This window comes from Drepanopeziza brunnea (assembly GCF_022702325.1).
Source record: "Drepanopeziza brunnea f. sp. 'multigermtubi' strain 214-2 chromosome Unknown ctg3, whole genome shotgun sequence".
Classification (NCBI taxonomy): domain Eukaryota; kingdom Fungi; phylum Ascomycota; class Leotiomycetes; order Helotiales; family Drepanopezizaceae; genus Drepanopeziza; species Drepanopeziza brunnea.
Genome location: NW_027094066.1, coordinates 1,687,279 through 1,709,006, shown reverse-complemented (window position 1 = coordinate 1,709,006; position 21,728 = coordinate 1,687,279). Strand labels below are relative to the sequence as shown.

General features: G+C 50.9%; 5 protein-coding genes across 5 annotated transcripts; 2 read left to right on the top strand and 3 right to left on the bottom strand.

The window, feature by feature from the left end:
- Positions 1-3,727: 3,727 nt before the first annotated feature.
- On the top strand, positions 3,728-5,047 carry L3040_002633 (uncharacterized protein; the record flags this gene model as incomplete). Its single annotated transcript, XM_007290554.2, has 1 exon — positions 3,728-5,047. One exon carries the CDS (start codon positions 3,728-3,730, stop codon positions 5,045-5,047), a length of 1,320 nt encoding a protein of 439 aa, XP_007290616.1.
- Positions 5,048-6,588: 1,541 nt separating this feature from the next.
- L3040_002632 (uncharacterized protein) lies at positions 6,589-8,574 on the bottom strand (the record flags this gene model as incomplete). Its single annotated transcript, XM_007290555.2, has 1 exon — positions 6,589-8,574. The coding sequence occupies one exon, from the start codon at positions 8,572-8,574 to the stop codon at positions 6,589-6,591; it is 1,986 nt and encodes a 661-aa protein (XP_007290617.2).
- Positions 8,575-9,252: 678 nt separating this feature from the next.
- On the top strand, positions 9,253-11,103 carry L3040_002631 (uncharacterized protein; the record flags this gene model as incomplete). Its single annotated transcript, XM_007290556.2, has 2 exons — positions 9,253-9,353; positions 9,606-11,103. 2 exons carry the CDS (start codon positions 9,253-9,255, stop codon positions 11,101-11,103), a joined length of 1,599 nt encoding a protein of 532 aa, XP_007290618.1.
- Positions 11,104-12,048: 945 nt separating this feature from the next.
- Positions 12,049-14,080, bottom strand: L3040_002630 (uncharacterized protein; the record flags this gene model as incomplete). Its single annotated transcript, XM_066155633.1, has 6 exons — positions 12,049-12,960; positions 13,056-13,114; positions 13,221-13,227; positions 13,355-13,474; positions 13,561-13,908; positions 13,964-14,080. The coding sequence occupies 6 exons, from the start codon at positions 14,078-14,080 to the stop codon at positions 12,049-12,051; spliced, it is 1,563 nt and encodes a 520-aa protein (XP_066012613.1).
- A 4,741-nt stretch (positions 14,081-18,821) lies between these two features.
- Positions 18,822-20,706, bottom strand: L3040_002629 (uncharacterized protein; the record flags this gene model as incomplete). The annotated part of the gene is made up of 4 exons (XM_007290558.2): positions 18,822-18,905; positions 18,961-19,553; positions 19,641-20,130; positions 20,365-20,706. 4 exons carry the CDS (start codon positions 20,704-20,706, stop codon positions 18,822-18,824), a joined length of 1,509 nt encoding a protein of 502 aa, XP_007290620.2.
- Between the last annotated feature and the right edge of the window lie 1,022 nt (positions 20,707-21,728).

The following is a 21,728-nucleotide window of genomic DNA, read 5'->3' as shown; positions in this document are numbered from 1 at the left end:
TTTTCGAAAAATCCGCACTCGCTTCCGATCCGCAGTCGCTTATACCGACTAAGACTGAAAGGCTGAAAGGAGGCCCACTTAAGCGAGCCGACGATTAGTGATCAAGTGGCTTTTCTTTCTATAAGCTGCTGCCGCAACGCTTTAGGATGGATCCCGGACCTTCACCTGGCTGACTTCGGTCCGGCTTTGACCCACCTCGCTCTGCGACTTGCAACTGCTAGGCTTCCAAGTCTGCGGTGGCATACACTTTGCCTTGCGTTTTGGTTCCTTACCCTATCAAAACTCTCTCTTTCTGTGATCCATCCTAACCGTAGGGGAAGGGCGCAGTCGATGGCAGCCACGCTGCACCACTTTGATATGCTTTCTAAGGCTGTCTTGTATGTAACTCGTTAGCTCAGCACGTCGCCGTACCCTATGAGAGGTCCCAGGTCGGCAGGCTTCGCCTACTACCCGCCCAACGTCAATCAATACTACTACTACTACTACTACTACTACTACTACTACTACTACTACTACTACTACGTAGGATAGATCCCTTCTCTAAACTAAGAATCTTACTTCCCGCTCTTCCCTTTCCTGGGACACCGACTACAGTACTTACTGTACGAATAGCTATTTCAGTACTACGTATCTGCACTGGCATATCTCATGACACACAACGCGGTGTGTGCGCGAGCTGGCTGGCTGGCTGGCTGGCTTGCGTGATCTGAAATAAAACGTCTTATCGGCAAAAGCGGGCTTGTGCATAAGGGTTATCAAGAGTTCTAGCGATTATGCAATGCATAGCAAGGAATATATGCGTATATGCGTATATGCATGCGAGAGAAGGAGAAGATAGAAGAAGAAGGAAGAATAAGCGAAAAGAGCAGAAACCCAAAGTCGATGGCAATCTTGACGATAATGCATATGTTGAATATGGATTTGAATTTGGATCAAGGGAATCTGCATGCAGTATTCGTGTAGGTTGATCAGATGAGGCCGGCGCGTGGTCAACGCTCAGATGTTGATATCTTAGGCGTATAGTTCAGTGGACTTTTCTCTCCCCTTCTGATTTGCTTTCTCTCTTTTTTGAACTACATTATGTGGCTTTTTCCTATACTATAATATACTGTAATTGTTATACTACGTATGAGCGCCAGACCTGACCGGCCCAAGCAGAAACAGAGTTACTTCCACTCTCTGCTTCAAAACAATGCATTGAGCATGTTGTCAAAAGCTTAAGCAGGGCAAAGATGGGAACGTGCAACTGGATGTACAATATACCCCGTCCATTGTAGTAGTACCGGTATATGGGGATGAGCGGCGCATGAAACGGGCAGGTCTCACTACAACCCCTGATCATCCCGCTGTCAAAGTGCTCCTCTACGGAGTACGGTACTTACCACTTACTCATTGCGCCTCCGTCTGTACTGCCAGCTGATGTGCGTCGTGAAGACCGAGCTGAGAACACCTCTCCACGAGAAACCGGCGCAGGAAAGAAAAAGGAAAGAAAGTATCAACCATCTTGCAGATATATGCAAGCAACAAGCAAGGAAGTGTGCAGCTTGCTTGTCTCAGCCCCTCGCTTTCGCGATGCAATCCAATATGGGATTCTTATTGATAAGAGGCGCAAGTAAAAACAGTGCATGAAATAGATCGCTGCGCAAAGATGGATATAGGCGGTTGGTTCGCAAGAAACAGCTATCACGTCACGACCGTGATGCTGCACGAACACGAATATATTTCATAGTGAGACTGAGAGGCCGTAGGGTTACGGGCAGTGCAATCAATGACTATCATGATGAACGAGATGGTAAAACGGACTAACAATTCAGGGGCCCAGGGTACGGGACTACGGGCCACCGCGCCACGGCCCTTGGTGCCCCCTGCTCACGCAATACTTACTGTACAATACTTACTGTAGATAGAGTTTCCTCTCGACAGCCTCAGTCCTGGCTAGGGATACTTTGAGCTTGCTCGGGTCCAGGGGGCTCACGCGCGCGGGTACGACGCGGCCTCGGCCTCTGCCTCCCCAGTCCCTACCACTTTCAAATATCAAAATACTAAGCAGAATAAACTTGGAGGTAGGTACTACTACGATGTTAAATAGAGTAAACTGAGAGGTAAAGCGACCACGGAAGAACGTCATCCGGAAGTAAGAATGTATCCCCTGAGCTAGCAGGGTTTTGCCTATACAGTAATCAACAGCCTGAACCACTCGTATCGCTGCCCGTATCTGTCTGTTTACATTTACGCGATGCGAAAAGCTAAATAAAACCTCATTTTGTACATTATGGCTGGGATCTGAAAATCAATGGAGCAAAAAAAATGAAGAACACAGACTTGGTCTGCCTCCGCAAAATAGAGACTCGGATTCGTATTTCTGTCAATCAAGCATGCAAAATTCATCAAGTCTTCCCCACTCATGTCCACTAGGTAAACGACAAGCTGCTCAAGCTGCTCTCCCTGCGGCCAAGAGCGACGGGCCCGGATTCGGAAAGGCTTGTTGTCTGATCTCGAGGAGGCATCGGGGTCGTGCATAGGTATTTACTAGTTGTAGTACCTATTTGTTTATTTATGGGCGCACCGGCCGCTTGGAGGCAGCTTTCCAATACTACCTTTAAGCCAATTAGCCTAAATGAGAGCATGAGAGACACAACGACAAAAAGAAAGGAAAAAAACCCTCTCACGCCACCTCCACCTCTACAGGCGGTCGGTCGGTCGGCGATGATTGAAACGCCAGCCGCCAATTATGGATCTCGGGGTGGCTTAAGCCACGCTCGCCCGTTCTCTTCTCTCTCTTCAGCATTGGCCTGGCCGTAAATCAAACACTCAAATTGCTTCGAGTGATTTGAATTTGCAGTCTGAGCATAACGGTCTGATCAAATCATCCTTTGTCCCTCCATTCTGGACCCGCCCTGAGAGCCGTAGACACTTTTCTCCCTTTCTGCAGAGCCAGGGATCCCACAGCCTTGGGCTCGGATAGAACCCTACCCACTGGCCTCAGGGTGTGCCCGCCAAAAAGACCCATCTCCGGCTTTGCTGGATGGTCGCTCTAGCTCAAGACTCGAGCGGGTGCTAAATTGGAATTTTCTTCCATGGAGTCTTCAAAGAAGCCGAGGGCAACAAAGGCAGCGGCGGGCTCGCTCTGATCCGTGGCATTCACGTTTGCCCCCATGTGCCAGCCACGTTCGAAGGAGGAGGAGGGGACAAGCTTCGGAGAAAGATGGCCCGTTCCCCACAGAGCCCGGTTCTCCATCTTGGTCGAAACGGATCTGCGTCTGAAGGAAATATTGGCAAGAAACAAGACAGCTTAATCGCCCAAGACAACTCGGCTTTTGCGCCCCCCCGTGCCTTGACTTGCCACACAGAATGGACCTCAAGCTTTGTGTCTCCAGCATAGACCAATTCCAAAACGGTACGTATGGCATCAGAGGGCCGTAGCTCAATGGGAAAACGCTGATATATAAGAGGGGGGATCGCTTCGTCAACAACCCATCAATCCAACAACATCAACACTAAATCAACAGTCAGTCACACACACATTCATTCACTTCTCGAACACTCTTTCGATTTTCGATCAGTCCTTGGATACTCTACCTCTTTTTCGATATTCTACCAATACATCGCATCTCTACCAATCTTTCGAATCTCGACCAATCTATCACTTCTCTACCAATCCATCACTTCTCTACCAATCCACCACCTCTATACCAATCCTTAGCTTTTTAATAGCATAATACGCAAAATGTCCGACTACGCATCATCCAGAGACTCCAGCCCCTGCCGCTCAGTGCGCAGCGCTTGCTCAGACATCGTTGACACCCCCGACACCGCGCGGTCGGTCCTGTTCGATGACCGCCTCGACGAGGAGTGGCAAGCTGACCCCGAGTACATCCTGGTCGTCGGAGGGCTTGGATACATTGGAAGCCACACCTGCTTAGAGCTGTTGAAGGCCGGACAGAACGTCCTGATCATCGACAACCTGAGCAACTCCTACAACAGCGTGTTCGAGCGCATCTCCTCGCTCGCAAACAAATACCACGAGGAGCGATGCCAGACCACCCCCCTGATGCGATTGTGCGAAGCCGACTACCGCAACGAGACCGCCATCACCGACATCCTCGGCGAATACGTCAAGCCAAATGGACCCAACGGCACCTACATCGAGGGTGCCCCCATGCAATCCTCGATCAAGGGCGTTATCCACTTTGCCGCGTACAAATCTGTCTCCGAGAGCATCACCAACCCCCTGAAGTACTACTCCAACAACGTAGCTGGCCTCGTTGGCTTCTGCTCGGTGTTGAGCGACTTCAACATCAAGACGCTCGTCTTCTCCTCTTCCGCGACCGTATACGGCACCGTCGCCAACTCGGGTCGGCCCCTGCGCGAGGAGGACTGCACCCACCAGGCCGAGACCTTCGTCGACCAGGACGGCGCCGCCCGGACCACAGAAGGCGGGTGCACGGGCTTGACCAACCCATACGGACGCAGCAAGTGGATGTGCGAGGCGATCCTCTCCGACCTGGCGCTAGCCGACCCCGACTGGACCATTCTAGCTCTTCGCTACTTCAACCCCGTCGGCTGCGACGAGTCGGGCCTGCTGGGCGAAGACCCTCGCGGCGTTCCCACGAACCTCATGCCCGTCGCCGTGCGAGTCATGACGGGCGCCTCGGCTGAGCTGAATGTGTTTGGCACGGACTACCCCACCCCGGACGGTACCGCGGTGCGCGACTTCATCCACGTCACGGATCTGGCCAACGGCCACGTAGCCGCGCTCTCTTCCGCCGCAGCGGGCCGCGTCTCCCGGGGCTTCCGCACGTACAACCTGGGCTCCGGCACCGGATGCTCCGTATACGAGGTCGTCGGCGCCTTGCAGGCCGCGTCAAAGAAGACAATCCCCTTGAAGGTGTCGCCGCGCCGCGAGGGCGACGTGGGCAGCTGTGTCGCGATGCCGCTGAGAGCGGAGCTCGAGCTGAACTGGAAGACGAAGAAGACGCTCACCACCTGCTGCAGGGACATAATGAATTTCTTGGATCTTTCAAAGGACGCGCCGGTGATGGCTTAATGTGGTATTGTAATGCTGGATTTCGTTTATTTAAAAAAAAATTCTCCCTGAGCGGATCTGATGGCGAAACAGACGCCCTGCAAATGTTACATTGGCTCAGTAGTAATAGTTATAGTCATAGCAATATGAAGATTTATATATACCTTGGTTGCATACTTAACATGACGTGATGAGATGTGATGATGATGTGGTGTCATTGAAATGGGTTGTTGTAACGTTGCTATTGCTCGACGTTTTCTTAAGGTAAGAAAGAAGGCTAATAACCGAGCGCCACTAAAAACACGTCGTGTCCTCTAGTCACGCACAACGATCGTTGTACCAGAATCCTAAATTTGCATTCTTGTGCTCTCATTTTTTTTATATACGAACCCGCATGACAAAGAATGCCCGACTGTGCCTTTTCCCGTTCGCAGCCAACAACATGTTAAGCGAGGGGTGAATAACAGACACTTCAAATGCTGAAAAGACCCGGCGCTACTGGGAGAATGGGAGTAGTCCTATAATGATCTGAATTACTTGTTGTGTGCTCGCGCGACAATCTGGGTAGAATTAAGCGCACGTGGCATGAAAAAAAAAAAAAAAAAAAAAAAAAAAAGGCACAATAACATATCGCCTGGGATCCGGGTGGGTCAAGCTAATTTGTAAGTTAGCCAATAGCAGCTAGCAGCAGAGAAAAGAGGAGGGGAAATCCCAGGTCAGAAATGTACCCACATGTCTCTGTGAAAATATGTTATTTCCAAACAATGACATTGAGCAAGGATCCAATCGTGCGAAACTCCGATTGCGTCAGCTAAGGCCTTTGTCGAACGGGCAAGTGAGCAGAACAAAAGGGATATATATATATATATATGACATTGTCATTTACTAAAACTTCAAAGGCCTCGACGAAGATTATACTGCGCAACGAGGCCGTCTTGCAATCCACGAGGTAGCCATGACTATCTCAAAGCCGCCCCCAAAGCAGGCCAGAGTCGATCTCTGCACGAAGCACAGAAGCCAATCAATCGCTGTAAATACCGGCTGGCGATCTGTATAGACGAGACGGCCGTCTGATTAAAATGCAGTAGGCTCTTGATGACTAGCTGGAGAGCTTGGAGTGATGGAGTGATGGCCGACCTTCAATAATTCGCTTAGCAAAGCAAAGTAAATAAACAACATATGCCATTTTCCGCTTGACTTTTTACGGCATGTAAATCAATACCGTGGAAGCTTTTAAGATATATTTATGTATATCAAGGGATTTATACTTTTCAAATCGACTGCCACGGCACCTTTATCCCGTGGTATCGCCCAGCGGAGTAGTTATAATTGATTTTCGAGAATTGAAAGTTTTATACCATCACAGCATATACATATTTTACCAACTGTGAGTGTTTCAGACGACGTTTGGACCTAAGGATGGGAAGAGGTGAGTAAATTGTATACATTGATTAGTCTTTTGGATCCAGCATCTCGGGACATCCGTCTAGTCTATTCATTAATATCATATAAATTCATACACGTTATCATCGTCCACCCCCCTCCTCCCCCATTTTCCACCCTCAATCCCGCATTCGATTCACCGACCACCGCTTCAGCACCACCTCTCTCACCCTGTACCTGGCCAGAACGCCCGCAATCCCCAGCTCCCGCTCCCGCTCCGCACTCACCGGCGCAGGAATATCAACATACGTCAGCATCAGCGTCTTCTTCACCTGCGTCACCACGCGGTTGATGCAGCTCATCCACGCCCACGTCCTCTGCTCTTTGGCCTTCACGTACTGCGCAAGCGCCTCGGTGGAGCGCCAGTACGGATCTGAGTACGACGGCAGGACCAGCACGCAAAACTCGGCGTGCGTGAAGACCGGCCCGCGCAGGTAGAGCATAAAATCGACGGAGAACTTGATCCCCGGGCGTACGACCCAGCCGAGGGACCGGAAGTGGTGGTACACGACGTAGTTGGTTGTGAAGGGGTCGTCGGGGCTGAGGGCTGGGGTTAGGAGGGGCGGGAAGGTGGAGGTCTGGCGGCATAGGTGGAACAGCTCTGTGTTTGGGATGGGAAGGTTGGTGGAGGGGGAGAGGACAGTGAGGGCGCCGAGGGCGTAGGAGAGGAAGAAGGTTTCTTCAAGAGTGAGCTGCATGTGTTCTTGGTTTTTGGCGATTGGGGGTTCTTCTGAGGTGGTGTCGGATGTTTCTGAGATGGTGGCGGTTGTTCCTGAGGTGGTGGCGGCTGTTGTTAAGGCTCGTTCTGGACTTGGAGGCTCGCCCTGCATGAACGTGTTCTGCTCGACGGTAGGCGAGAACCGAACGCTCTTCTGGCGTTTGATCCCGGGGGTTATGGGGCTTCCACTGATTGGAGTTGAACCAGTGTCGGTGGTGTCTGTTTTCTCCTCAGAGCGAAGAGATCCACCCATGATCTCATCATTCGTCTCGGAGCCGCCTGTAATATTTGACACTTCCAGCGCTGAGTTATTGGTCTTAGGAGCTCTGGGCTTGGCTTGGTTGTCTTGTGGCCCCAGAATGGCAATGTTGATGATATTGGCATCGGCGTGGCCATTGGGTTGGGATTTAGAGATCAGGTCGGATAGGGAATCTTGGCTCTTTCGTGGTGTAACTGGCAGATGCAAATTGGTAGGCAGATGCGACTTGTTTTGCAGATGCGACTTGATACAATTTGGGAGAGCTAGCAGTTCTAATGGTCCAACTGGATAGGTGGATAGCCTCTGAACAGACTTCTCGTCGACATCTTTTGCAAAGCATTGGCCCTTGGCCCTTGGAGGATTGTCCCGTTTGGTCTGGGAGTTTGGCAGCGCCAGTATTTCCAAAGGACCGACTGGCGCAGTGGGCTCGGGATCTTGTTGCACTGTGGATTCAATTGGATACATCGCCACAGAATCTACCTCAGTCCAGCTATCTTCGCTAATCGCATCTTCAATAGCTGCACCCGACTGCGAGGCAGCTTCAGCCTCTTCCTGCAGCGTGACTTCAATGGCCTCTCTCTCCTTTCTTGCGCGCTCCCACTTGGTGGCTTGCCGCTGCGCACGTCTCGCCCTGGTGACATCCTCAAGCCTCATATTTTTCTTTTTGTTTCCTAGGCGGGTGTTTTCTCGGTCGAGCCATGTGGGTTCACTGCGACTAAGGGTCCCCTTTCCATAGAACCCCTGCTCCCACAATCCTCGAACCGAACGCGCGTCCGTGACGTGGACTGATCGCGTATCCGGGGAGAGCCAACCCTGGAAGACTGGGTTGCTGTGTGAGGGCGTGGGTTTGATAGATTGGGAGACCCAGATGTAGAGGATGTGGAAGAGGGAGAGGGGATTGTGGGGGACAAAGGTCGGGAGAGGGAAGGTTCGCAGAGGGGTTGGAAGGGCATAGAGCTTGTTCAACTGTTCGAGGCGCGAGGGGCCGCGGACTCTCGGGGGTGCTAGGGGTTTGGGTAAAGCCTCGGGGGGTATGCCCTGGTCGGAAAGGGTTGTGGCCTGGGAGGGGGCTGTGGAGGCAGATTCTATGCCCTGGTCGGAGGGGATCGTGACCGTAGTGTCTGCCATGATGAAGGGACGGGGCTACCGGGGAGTCATGGCTAAAACCTGCGACTTCGAGATGTTAGCGAGGTTTCTTGATTCCTGCCATTTTGATAGTGAACCATTTTTTGTTGATTGAATGCTCAGATACCGTTGTAGCCTTCTCCAAAGAGAATATCGCCAACATGAGAGAACGGCACAAAGTCAGAGGCCGTTCTCCTAGGCATCGAAGGTGTCATCACTGCATGCACGACCGTCACGGCCGTCTCTCTCCAATCTGCGGCGGAAGGGATGATGACTTACCGTTGGGGATGGTTCCTCTCGAAGCGGTCGACAGCGTGGTCGATGTCGATAGGAGGTGGTGGTTGTGGTTGTAATTGAGGTTGTGGTTGAGGTTGTGGTTGAGATTGTAGTCGTGGGTATTGGAACGAGACGAAATCCAATTTTTCAGTAGCGCGAGATCATCTGACTATATCACGTGGTACCACCGTCTACATCACGTGTATTCTCAACTCAATCCTCAATCCTCAGTCCTCAGTCCTCAATCCTCAATCCTCAATCCTCAATCCTCCATTCTCTTTCAATTGCCACACCGCCCTCGCCTTCTTCGCCGTGTTCGCCCTCAGATTCTCAGCCTAATCGCCGCTTTCCGAATGCCCTCCTCCTCCCTCTTCTCCTCGAGGACCTCACCCGCGGCTGTCGCGTATGGAGAACGAAATCTCCCTAGCCCTCTTCGGCGTGGCCTCGGCCGGCGGCATCTGGTTCCTCTTTATTGTGGTTGTCCAAGCCATCGGAACGCTCCAATTGTAAGTACTTGAAAGAAAGGCTTTATTGGCGATCTTCCACCAAGCCCGCAGATCCGATGCATTCCGCATTTAATATAACGATATAACGATATACCAAAATATGCTATATCTCATCTTAATCACGTCGTACATCAATCATCCTTCACATTATTTTATACGCCACCTCTTATACCAGCTTTTACATCTCATCACCTTTTACTCCGTGCACCAATATCCAATCTACTCGTCCATATATTAACACATCTCCTCCAGGTACCGCCGGTACTCTGCCAGGCCTATTCCAGCTGTCTCTCCCACCCAGAACATCGACTATGTCCCCCATATCACTATCTTGCGACCGGTCAAGGGCCTCGAGCCGCAACTCTACGAATGCTTGGCCGCAACGTTCCACCAGACTTACCCGCTAGAGAGGCTCACCATCTACTTCTGCGTCGCCTCCTCTGCTGACCCGGCCTACCCTGTCCTGCAACGACTCCTGTCCGACTTCCCCGAGTTCGACGCCAGGATCTTCGTCGAGGAGGAAGACCCCAACCTCAGTGGCAAAGGGAAACACACCAACCTGGGTCCGAATCCGAAGATACGGAACATGAGCAGGGGATATCGAGAAGCAAAGGGGGATTTGGTCTGGATCGTCGACTGCAATGTCTGGGTCGGCAGAGGCGTCGCCGGTCGCATGGTCGACAAGCTGTGCGGCTACACACATGATGGAAAGCCCGCGACACCGTACAAATTCGTACATCAGCTCCCCCTCGTCGTCGATAGCGTTGGAGCCAGCGCCAGCGAGGAGGCTCGCGGGCTGCTGCAAGGCCTCGGCTGCGAAAGATCCACAACCAGCACTTCCCCTCCCGTCGACGAGTCCTCCTTCTCCCGACTGATCCGTACCAGCGGCGGCCGCCTCGAGGAGATGTTCATGGCAACCTCCCACGCCAAATTCTACACGGCCATCAGCACCGTTTCCGTCGCCCCCTGCATTGTCGGCAAGTCCAACATGTTCCGGCGCTCCCACCTCAACGCGCTCACCACCAGCCCTGTGAACAAGTACTCCCCGGGTATCGATTTCTTCTCGGAAAACATATGCGAGGACCACCTGATCGGCGATCTGCTCTGGCGGAACCGTATCCCAGACGTCCTCTCCAACGGCCAGAGATTCAAGAACCACGGCCTGGTGTTTGGGGATCTGGCGATCCAGCCCATGGCCAACATGTCACTCAGCGAATACATCGCCCGGCGGGTCCGCTGGTTACGGGTACGGAAGTGGACCGTAATGCTCGCCACGTTTGTAGAGCCGGGCGTTGAACCGCTGCTGTGTTCCGCGTACGGCGCCTTCGCCATCTCCACGCTCCCGTACTTCCCCTTCCCGCACACCTGGCTCTCCTTCTCTATCGCGTGGCTCTCCATCATACTCCTCTGGATGAAAGTCGACTCCCTCGTCTACGCGAAGGTACACTCGGGGTCCGGCTTGGAACTAGATGCCGACACGCCGTCGTTTGCGCGTCCACCTGCATCGGGCAGTCGGAGGGGCATGTGGGAGTGGATCGCTGCATGGCTTGGGCGCGAGGTGCTGGCGTTGCCGATCTGGACATGGGCCTGCTATGGTGGGACGACGGTGGTATGGCGGGGCAAGAAGTTCCGAGTAGGCTTGGACATGAAGGTCCGGGAGATTTCCAAGACGCAGGAGGGCAGGGGGACACCCATGCTGGAGAGGGCGCGCTGTAGGGATAGTATGCAGAGTAAGAGTAGAGTCGATTGATACCCAATCATACCCGTGATATATAATACATTAATGTCTACTGTTCCTTCACGTCTGTCGAGTGAGTGGGTGGGTGCACCCAGGACGGTAGTGGTTAACTGTGTCGAGAGACTTTAAAGCACGGGACCCTAGCGCAGCGCAGTGTCGAAACTCTTCATCCCTGAGGAGCAAAACACGGCAATAGATGGTGTCCGAGACTGACGGGGAAAGGAGCCTGGAAAGAGAAAGATGGGTACGTCGAAGGCTTGCCGGTTCAAAAGCGAGGAAGGGGATAGAAGAAGAGGAAGAGGAAGAGGAAGAGAAGGAGACTGAGCACGAGGAGCGCAGGAGGGCGAGGCAGAGGCAGAGGGAGAGGGCGGGTCTTTCCGTTTTCGAGAGAGTAGAGGTTTGTTTTGCTTTGTCGCTTATTCGCTCGCTTACTAGCGCCGATGTTAAAGGAGACGACAGATGTTGAAGACGATGAGAGATGTTGAAGACGACGACAGATGTTAAGCGAGTATGGTGAGAAAGAGGGTATTCTTGGATGGTGGTATTTGGAAAATGAAAAGGGGGTTTGGGGTTGGTTGGTGGAGTTGTGGGAGAATTTGTATGGATTGGTTGATGTTTAGCTCTTGAGATGATGATTTGGGGGGGGGGGTGCTAAGATGGTGTCTGTAGGGAAGAGGGAGGGTAGATATGAACAAATGGATGAATGAATGAGCCTTGCTCGTTGTTTCATTGGTAGCTAATCAGGCTTATAAGTCAAGTCTATAGGTAGAAGATTACCACGGTACAGGCCTAAGTATTACCCTTCGAGGGCGCCTCAAAAGTTTAGTTTCCACTTTAAACTCCCTGGTTACCCCACCCTCGAGGGGTAATACTTAGGCCTATACCGTGGTACGTAGTAGTATGTGTGTGAAGTTTAAATTATATATACATTCGGCATTACCCCTGCAACCAACAAACTTACAATTTGAATCCTCCCGTAACTTTCTTCTGGAAGAATCCTTCCGGGTCGTACTTGGCCGATACCTCCCGCAAGAACGCCACATTCTCCGCCCCGTACGAGCCGATGGGGTCCTGCGACGGGTTCGCGTAGTTGAGGTACCGGAAGGGGGTATCCTGTCCCGTGGCCTTGGCGTACGCCTCGATCTCCGCCGTGGCCTCTGCCAGCCGGGCATCCATGCGGCTCTCGTCCTCGGCCGTGCCCACCAGGGCCTGCAGCTGGAACAGGATGGAGTTCTGGGTCAGCGAGGTGTCCAGGCCGAGGACGTTGGTGCCGGGCGGCACGCGGGTCGCGAACTGCGTCGGGAGGGGCTGGTAGACGAAGATGACGTTGATGGCTCCGGGGGCCTGGTCGGCGAGCTCGGCGACGATGGTGTCGTAGACGGTCGTCGCGTGCTGGATCATGTCGTGAGTGTTGTGGAAGCTGAGCGTGTACCAGATGCTGCGGAGGGCCCCGGGGCTCTGGATGCTGCGGGTGAGGTTGCTCATCGAGGTGGGCGCGCGGGTGTCGACCAGGGCCGTCATGTTGCCGAGGGGGGCGAAGGTTGTCGAGTTGCCGTTGCCGTCGACGCTCATGGAGGTCAGGGCGAGGTTCGGACTGGGGGTGCCGCTGGTGTACACGAAGGTGACGAACAGCGCATCGTCGGGGTTGGCGTCGTTGATGTCGATCGCGCGGACGACCAGGTTCACGAGCGCGTCCTTCTGGCTGTAGTCGAAAGCGGTCGTGCCGCCAAAGAAGCCTCTCGAGGGCCAGGTGTTGAGATCGAAGCGTGTGACGATCCCCAGGTTGTTGCTGCCGCCTTTCAGGGCCTTGAAGAGGTCGGTGTTGTGTTCTCGGTTAGCCTCAACGATTTCACCACTTGCGAGGACGACCTGTCGAGGCATTAGTAAGAGAGCTGCTTCGTGAGGTCTTGCCAAGAGCCAGTTTGGAAGCTCTTCCGTAAGATCTTGCAAAGAGACGAGCTTACCTGGTAGTTGATAACGCCATCGCAGGCCAAGCCACGACGTCCGGAGTGGAAAGAGAAGCCTGGTTAGTGTTAGCCTTGGAGTTATAAACGACTTCAAAGTGTTGCTTGTGTGAGCCTTGTAGTTATACAAGACTTCCAAGAACGTTGATTCAGAATATCACATACCACCACCCTAGATCGCGGAGAGTCAGCATTTTCCACAGAAAGCTGCAGGGAGTGATCTAACAGCGCCTCGAAATCGGACTTGATCAAGGGAATGACGGGACGAAGGAGAGATGAAAGTGACCCCCAAAACTTACCAGAAGCAAACCCGAAACGCCAACATCACTGTCGCGACCCCCAGCCACAGTCATGCCGTACTTTTCCACCTCATCATAGACAGCGCCCCATTTAGCTCCAGCTCCAACGGAAGTGATGCCCTGTCAACCATATGCAATCAGCGCCGCGATCCTCAACCATGCCGGACACGATGAGAAACAAAGAGGATCTCAGGACAGTGACTTACGCCGTCGGCATCAGCATCCTTGCAAATTTCGCACGCGGATGTGCACGCCTCGAAGCTGGTCGCGTTCATGACACTCAGGTCGATGACCACGCCCTGCTCTACGTTGGCGGCGCCTGGGAAGACGGCGTGGCCACCTCCCCGGACGGCCACCGCCCAGCCGGCACCTCCTGCCTGGCCCAGCGTCGTGACCGCCAGCGCGACCTCCTCTGGGGTTTGGGGGCGGAGGATGCACGTGGGCCGTACTACCTGCACCGACACGGAGTAGTAGGATGAGATGCTCTCATTATACTGTGCATCGGAAGGGTAGAAGAGGATGGAGCCGAGACCGGCGTCAACGAGGGGAGAGCACTTGGGTCTTGTCAGAAGGTGAGGGTCGGGCGCGCGGGGGGGTTCTGGTACTGACCGCTGTTGTGTTTGTTGTAGGGTAGTTTCTCAAGGCTAGTGAATCGGCAGGTGTTGCTGAGATTGGCTCTGTCAGTAGAGCCGCTCCCGCGAGCATCCAGCTGATGGTAGGAAGCATTGTTGTTGGAGATTGGGTAGGTTGTTTGCTTCGAACACGCTGATATATACTACGTCCCAGGCCTAAGTATCACCCCTCGAGGGTAGGGTAACCAGGGGGTTTAAAGTGGAAACTAAACTTTTGAGGCACCCTCGAGGGGTGATACGGTACTTAGGCCTGTACCGTGGTACATTCCCGCCCTTCCGCCGTTCCGCTGTTCCCCTAAAAACCTTCGTGAATTAAAGGCCTCATTACGGAGTAAATGCCAACCTTAATTTCGACCAGGATCTCCAACCAACGGGATTGTCAAGATTTAGCCTCTACAATTCTTCGGAAGTCGAATACGGAAGTTTGATCGTCTTCTCGACCATTGCAAAGCCACCATTCGACCAGTACAACTACCGGGATTCGAGTTTGGATAAACGTCTATGACGAATACGGGACGACACTGACCCACTCACTCACTCAGCCCTCCTCCCCAAGAAAGACATTACCATAGTTTCTTCCCGATTATACGAACACATCCTCGTGATAGTCCCACGAGCAGATCTCTCAAGCCCTTAATATCCAACCTCTTCGAACAACCATCTATGGTAAGGTGTACTTGTCTTGTCTGGGAGAAGAAAGAAACAACCCTATGAAATCGCCAACCAGCTCCCGTATGCCCAAGCCTTCGGCCCGCTCGGAAGCAATCAAGCAGGGCCCACGAAACGAAGAGACCGTCTGCAGGGTCCAAGCGTGAACCCGAAAGCCCTACCCCCCACATCATTTGTTCAGCCCAGAAAATCGAGGGGTCGCTGGCGTCGATGACTCATACCGTATAGCAGCGAATCGCGAAATCTTAACTGCTTCATGCAAGGCTGCCAGTATATCTCTTCTTTCGCCTTAATCTAGCAACCTTTGTATTACAACCGAACTTCAAGAATTGCCCCAATTATTAAGAAGTCCCTACAGGTGGCAGGACATCCTGCAGATGTACTTTGAGGTGTTAAGTACAGATGACACTCCGTGCCCAGGCTGACTGATTCGTTTACTTACTTTGGGACAATCGCCCCCTGGAGTTAAGCGAGGTTGTAGATAAACAAACAAAAGAATAAACAAACCTCCGCACCTAGCGGCCTCTCACCTCCAGAGTTCCAGAGGGGCAATGATACGGAGATCCGAACCACAGATACAGATGTACTGGCAACTTCCTATCTCCTCTGTCAAGCAAAGGGTAGATGGCTAGGTAGAGGCAATCTACGGAGCAAGGGGCCGGCTCGGTTAACTCCCGCTAGCAATATTTACACTGGAATTTTTTCTTTTTGGAGCGAAGACACGAATGAGACGGGCAAGGGAAGTGGGTATCTGATGTCTAGACGAACATGATGAAGTCGAGAATTGCGCATAGGCAGGGCTGAGTTCTCTGGGCTACGAGCTAGCATCATCCATCCATCAGTTACGCCCGGAATTACTGGGAGCTCATCTTTGACTTATAACTTGTAACTTATAACTTCGAACCTGCAACCTGCAAAAGGATCAAGTCAAAAGACTTCATTTGAACCTGAGATTCTTTTGCGATTCTCCGGATCATACTTACCTCTCCTAGACATGCTGATCGTTCGTAGCTGTCCCTCATCAATTCATAACGCAGACCAATGTTACTCGAAGGATGAGACAAATTGCCCTTTTCATATCCTCTTACCATCTTTCTTATTCAATCCAAGAACAAACGAACGAACGAAAAGATGAGCCAAAAGAAAAGAAAAAGAAAAAGAAAAAGAAACGCGAAGAATACAAAAAAGAAAAATAACCACGATATCCATACAGAACACCTAGTCGTCGCTTACCTTGAATTTAATTCGTAAAAAATCCCGACCTGGCTGCGCCACGTCGGCACCACCAAGGCGGGACAGTAACGGTATACCACTTATTAAACAACAACTTCAATACCGTACTATCCCCCTCCCTGAATAAAAGACGAAAAGTATATTTTTACTAGGGGTTGACCAGGGGGTTGTACTGTAACCCCAACGCTTGGGAAGCAGTTCCTTAAGAATTCATTATTTCTATATATAATTCGTAGTAGAATCGATATCAAGCAATGATTGATGCTCAAGGAAGACTTACCAAATAGTAGAAAATTAATACATACGTTATTTTGCTACATTTGATAAGCGGTCAGCTTTAAGGTCAAAATATGCTTTCACCAAGTGGGTCCGTCGTTTATTCAGGGAGGGGGATACTTACTGTAGTATATTTGTAAAAAAAAAGGTTATATATATGCTTACAAAACTGAACTTTACAAACGAAAATTAAGAAAATAAATATGCATATTTTGAGTGATCTAATAAATTAAAAGGTAGTGAAAGTATAGCTAAAAACCACCCCCAGTAAGTCAGCATTACTCCTTTGCTTCGAATATCTGAACAACCACAACCTTAATTTTTTTTTAAAAAAAAAAACGTCCTATCGATCGAAAATAATTGATCTAATCTATTAAATTACTAAATGTATTAAATATTAAATAAATGTTGGTAGTGATGCACGTATTCTTATAATAGCTTTAAATAAAAGTCCGATTTTCGTGTTCTTCGCTTATTCTAGTATTACACGGCAATTCTGATATGTGTGCACTAGTAAAGTCGAAAAGTACCTTAAAGGGTAGTAGGGGGTCATTTAAATGGTCCTCTGATCCTCTTTTATAAGAGTCATTTCCCAAATGGAATCGTTTTAATATTAATTTAACAAATTCGACGCTAAGATATTTCTCGGTATCGCTGCTACGACTTGTATATCAACGCTTTAATTTTTTTATGATAGGAATCGATCGATTTAACAAAAGTTCTCCCGCGTTGACGCACATCTTTCGACCGTGGAAGGGATGATGTGGCAAGGGGGTGGTGTACCTAGTAGAGGGTAGACTAGCAAGTAACAGAAAAGAAAAGAAAAATTATTTGCTTATTAATTTACGTTTTCGAAGACGGTTTCAGGTTCGGAGACGGCCTTATCTGTTGTTGTTGTATTTACTACGTATTAACGTCGGGCGGGTATTCAAAACGCAATACTTAGACCCTGGAGACCTTTTATAAGGTACGGCGACGTGCTAAATAAAGGAATTATAAACAAAGTCTATTTAATCAGAAGTAAAAACTATATTAAAGAAAAGCTTTCGTCAAATATCTGAACACTTATAAACCTTTTAAAAGCAATTCATAATGCTATGCGTCGAGTTTACTTTCGATAATTGTCGAATACGTATAGCCTTACGAGCGGCTTCGATTCGTACAATATAAACATCTTTCTCTTTCGTCGTAAAGCTAAAAAAGCTCGCGTTCGTAGCTTTTAAATAAAGCCGATATGTTTGCAAAACGCTTTTCGAAAGCACAATACTATATTTTCGATTAATCGAACTAAGCCTTTTTTATCTTATCTCTTATACCTATTCCTTTTCTATAGCAAATCCTCTTAGTCTTTTTAATCGGTATGCTCTTTGAATATAAATCGTAGTCGGCGTAGTATTCGAAAAGAAAAAGAAGAGAAGTTCGGAACCGCCGGTAAAAGAAGATCTCCTCGAAGAGACGTCGCATATCGATGATTCAATTTCGGCTTTCTAAACTTTTCATCTCTCTTTCTATCGCCGAAAAAAAAAAAAAAAAAAAAAAAAAAAAAAAAGAAGAAGGAGAGCTGAAGGTTCGTAAAGGGCACCTCGTACAGGTAAAGAATCGTAGCCCCCCAGGGGACGGCCTTAGGACGGCCTTAGGATGGCTATAGGACGGTCTTAAAACGGTCTTTTCGTAAAAAGACCGACTTTTATAAACGACGATTTAATCGATCAAAACGATCTTATTTTAATAATAATATTTTAACGAAAAGACGAGCATTTAAGAAAAACGATTTAATCGATTAAACTAGTTCTATTTTAGCTACGATATAAATAATTTAAATCGTTTATTTTCAAATTCTATTTAATCTTACGTATCGGCTTAAGGTGATCCACCAGCTATGCTAACCTATTAAAATCGCCCTTAAAAGAGATGGTTATCAGACGATCAGCTGATCGTCTAAAAGCTCCTGCATTCCCCCTCAAGGTACATGTCAAAAGTACCATTTTGGCTACTTTAGCCTTACACAAGAAAAGAATAACAAATTACAATTACAATTTGATTGATTGATTAACATTAAGCTTAATGCGGTGCATTCTTTTATACAAAAATAATTACGATATAATAGTTGATTGATTTTTTATTTATCATAAAAGGGCAAATTTTACTGTCCCGCCTTGATGGGTGTCCCTCGGGATTCTTTACAAATTAAATTCAAGGTAACCGACGATTACCTCAATGTAGCAATTTTCATTCTTGATGTTTCGGCAAGGGAAAAATCTTCGGGGGTATCTGTCTGTCTGTCTCTCTATCTCTGCCTGTCTTACTGCTCAAATGAACTCCTCTCGCCTCTCATCCCCTTCTGTGTTGGTTTCAAAGCCCAGCAAATGTACAGTCCCCACCCAGCAATGCAATCCCTAGCAAGTGCATGCAACGCAAAACCCAGCATCTATGCGAAGACTGTCTCCCGGCGACTCCCGAGCCGCTCCTCAATATTATATGTCCCTTCCCTGCTTGCCGGTTGATAAATCAGTGCCCCAGATGGCACCAGAACGGCCGAGAAAGTCTCTCATCTGACACAACACATCCTCCAACTCTCATATAGCGTCCCCTTGTTCCAGGAGCCAACATTTCAATGGAGAAGAAGCAGAGATCTGAATTCCGTGAGCTCACAGCGATTAAAAGACCGTGCCGTCGCTCAGAATAGCAATAGGCGGACATTGCGTATTTGGACGGGAGATCTCAGCCATCTCTCTGCCCCCCTGTTTTCCAATTAGCCTTGTGCCTCCTCATGTCCATCGTCCAAGAATTACATACCTTCCAACTCCCCGCCTCCAGCATCTGCGGCAGCGACAAGCGATCCGGACCCTGCAGCCCAAGCAAGTTGTTGACCTCCTCTAGCAGCAGATCCAGGAAGCAAACTGTCACGGCCCGCCACTCGACAACCACGTCGTCGTCCGGAGTAAACATCGGCACAACCTCCATGCTCTTCTTACCGCTTCGCACGGACTCATCTGCGAAAGCCTGTAGGCCTCTCTTCATATCTGCAGGCTTGAGTGTGAGGAGACCAGTGTCGATGAACAAGCCCCCGTTTCGGTACTCTGGGAGTCCTGTCATGAGTTCAGCACCGGCGAAGTGGATGTGGATGAGCTTGCTCATGGGCTGCATCAGGGAGTAGCAGAGCCACTGGGTGAGCTTGTGGAAGGGTACGATGGTCTCCCAGGGTTGAGTGCAGGCTGTGCGGGGGAGGGTGCTGAGGGGCCAGGCGTCGCCGAGGGAGGTCGAATCGAGGGTTGTGCGGGAGGGGGGCCAGATGGGAGCAAGGCCATCGATGAGAACGGACCAGAGCGTGGGCAAGAGGACGATGGGGATTGAGGAGGCTTGGGTGGTGGGGTGTGAGAGGAGGTAGTCTGTCGTTCTCTTTAGCACGAATGTTGTACTGGAGGAAAGAGGAAAGATGCTGTATACCGAGGGTGAGAGGAGAAGAAAAAACATACCGAGCATATTCCCCGGCCTCGCATCAGCTCCAAACAGCGCCTGGTTGTTCAACGCATCTGCCAACCGGACTAACAGTCCCGTCCGTCCCTCCAAGCCCGCAATAGGATTGCTATCTGAAACCTGCAGGCCTTTGGCCATTCTCTCCACGCTCAGCATCCTCAATCCCTCCCCGTCCACTTGATGCGGTTGACTCTTGTTACTGCTGAACAGACCATCCTTGAACATCTCCAGACTCGCAATCGCCAACCCCTCACTGCGGCGGTATCTGCGACCATTTTCGTTGCTCTTGTAGGACCAGCTGTTCCCAGCTCCGGCGTCGAGCAGGACGGATACGAGGAAGAGGTCAAGGAGACGACGGCATTGTTCAGAGGGGTCGCACCCAGGGCCCCAGGAAGCCTGTAGCTCGGCGATGCGGTCACGGGAGCCAACGTTGAAGTGCTGCCAGCGGCCGTGAGGGGGGATGCTGGCGAGGTTTTCGGGGAAGTCTCTCTGCATAGGAAGCATTCATCAGCGTTGTCCAGCTCTCGTGTGAAGCATTCACCAGCGTTGTCCCAGCTTTTGTATCCAGCTTTTGTATCCAGCTTTTGTATCCAGCTTTTGTATCCAGCCTTCGTATTCAGCTTTCGTGTCCAGCGTTCGTTTCCAGCTTGCGTATCCAGCTTGCGTATCCAACTTCGTATACCCAGCTCCCTTATATAAGAAACAGCTCGCAATACCACGCACCTTGATAACCGACACCACAAACTTCGTCGTATCCTCAAACTTGGCCATATCCACGTCAAAGTGATTCAGCTCATCCTTCCGCGCCTTCGCCATCACCAGACTGCACCGCTCCCGCACGGCGCCGATGTTCCGCAGGTAGCCCGCCGGGTCGACGTTCGGGTCCGGGGCGCGGGGTAGGGCAATCTTGGGGATGGTCGGGCCCATCTTGGTGAATGCAGGGGTTGCTGGTGAGCGCAGGGAGGATCGGGAGGACTGGGAGGTGGTGTCGGCGGTAGAGGAGTTCTTGCGGATGGAGGAGGTTGTGGACGAGGAGGATTTGGTTTTGCGGGAGAAGAAACCCATGATGAGAGGAGGAGGAGGAGGAGGAGGAGGAGGAGGAGGAGGAGCAGGAGGAGCAGGAGGGGATCGGGTCGGCCGAAGAAATGGAGGGATGTGGATGGAGTGAGGGGAAGGGATTGGGGCCGGTCGGAAGTCCGAGCGATGTACCGGTAATCAATGCGCGGATTATCTTATCGTAGCTGCTATCGGACGTGGTATCGGTAGGTAGGTAGGTAGGTAGGTAGGTAGGTTGGGAGGTGGCCGTCGGGGCGGGAGATGGTATGGACGACTATGTGTGAGTAGAGGAGGGCAGAGGTTGAATTGTGATTAGAAAGAATCAAAGACAGAGAGATACACTAGCGAGGGATCGAGGTCGAAGTCGAAGGTCGAGTCCGAGAGTGCGATGGTAACGAGAACTGGAAAGTCCCGCGATTCAGGTGAATCGCTTGAGAGCTTGAGAACGGGTGGATCTTGACTCGAGCGTTTGGTAGAATGTACGGAGTAATAGGAAGCCTCTCCTCTTCTTCCCCCAAAAAGAGTGAATGGAGAATTGGGAATTACAAAAAGCAAAAAGTACCTAGAAGCGAAGAAAAGTGAGCCCGTCTCGCGTCTGGGTTTTCAGGTTGACCCTGATCCAAATCCTACGTAATGCCGATCCAAAGCCAAATTCTAATCCTAATCGACTTCTTCTAATCATACCCAACGACTTGGTCCTCCCCCTGGTCCTCGCCCTCCACTCCACGCGACAAGCCAAAGTCAAGTCAACAAAGCACGGCCTCCCCCATCCTCATCCCCAGTCCCACCCACCGTCCAAGCCCCAGCCCAGCCAGTCCCAGCCAGTCTTGTCCAGCCCAAGCTGCTATCTCCCTCAGGGGCTCGCCTTCGCCTTCGCCTTCGCCTTCGCCGCCGCCGCCGCCTCCGCTTCCGCTATCGCTTCAGCTTCCGCCTCTCCTCTTTGTCTTTCTCCCCCTCCTCCCTCCCCAACTCCACCAGTTTCGAGGCACCTTTTCGCGAAATTTTCCACATTCCCAAGGACTGCCCGCCCC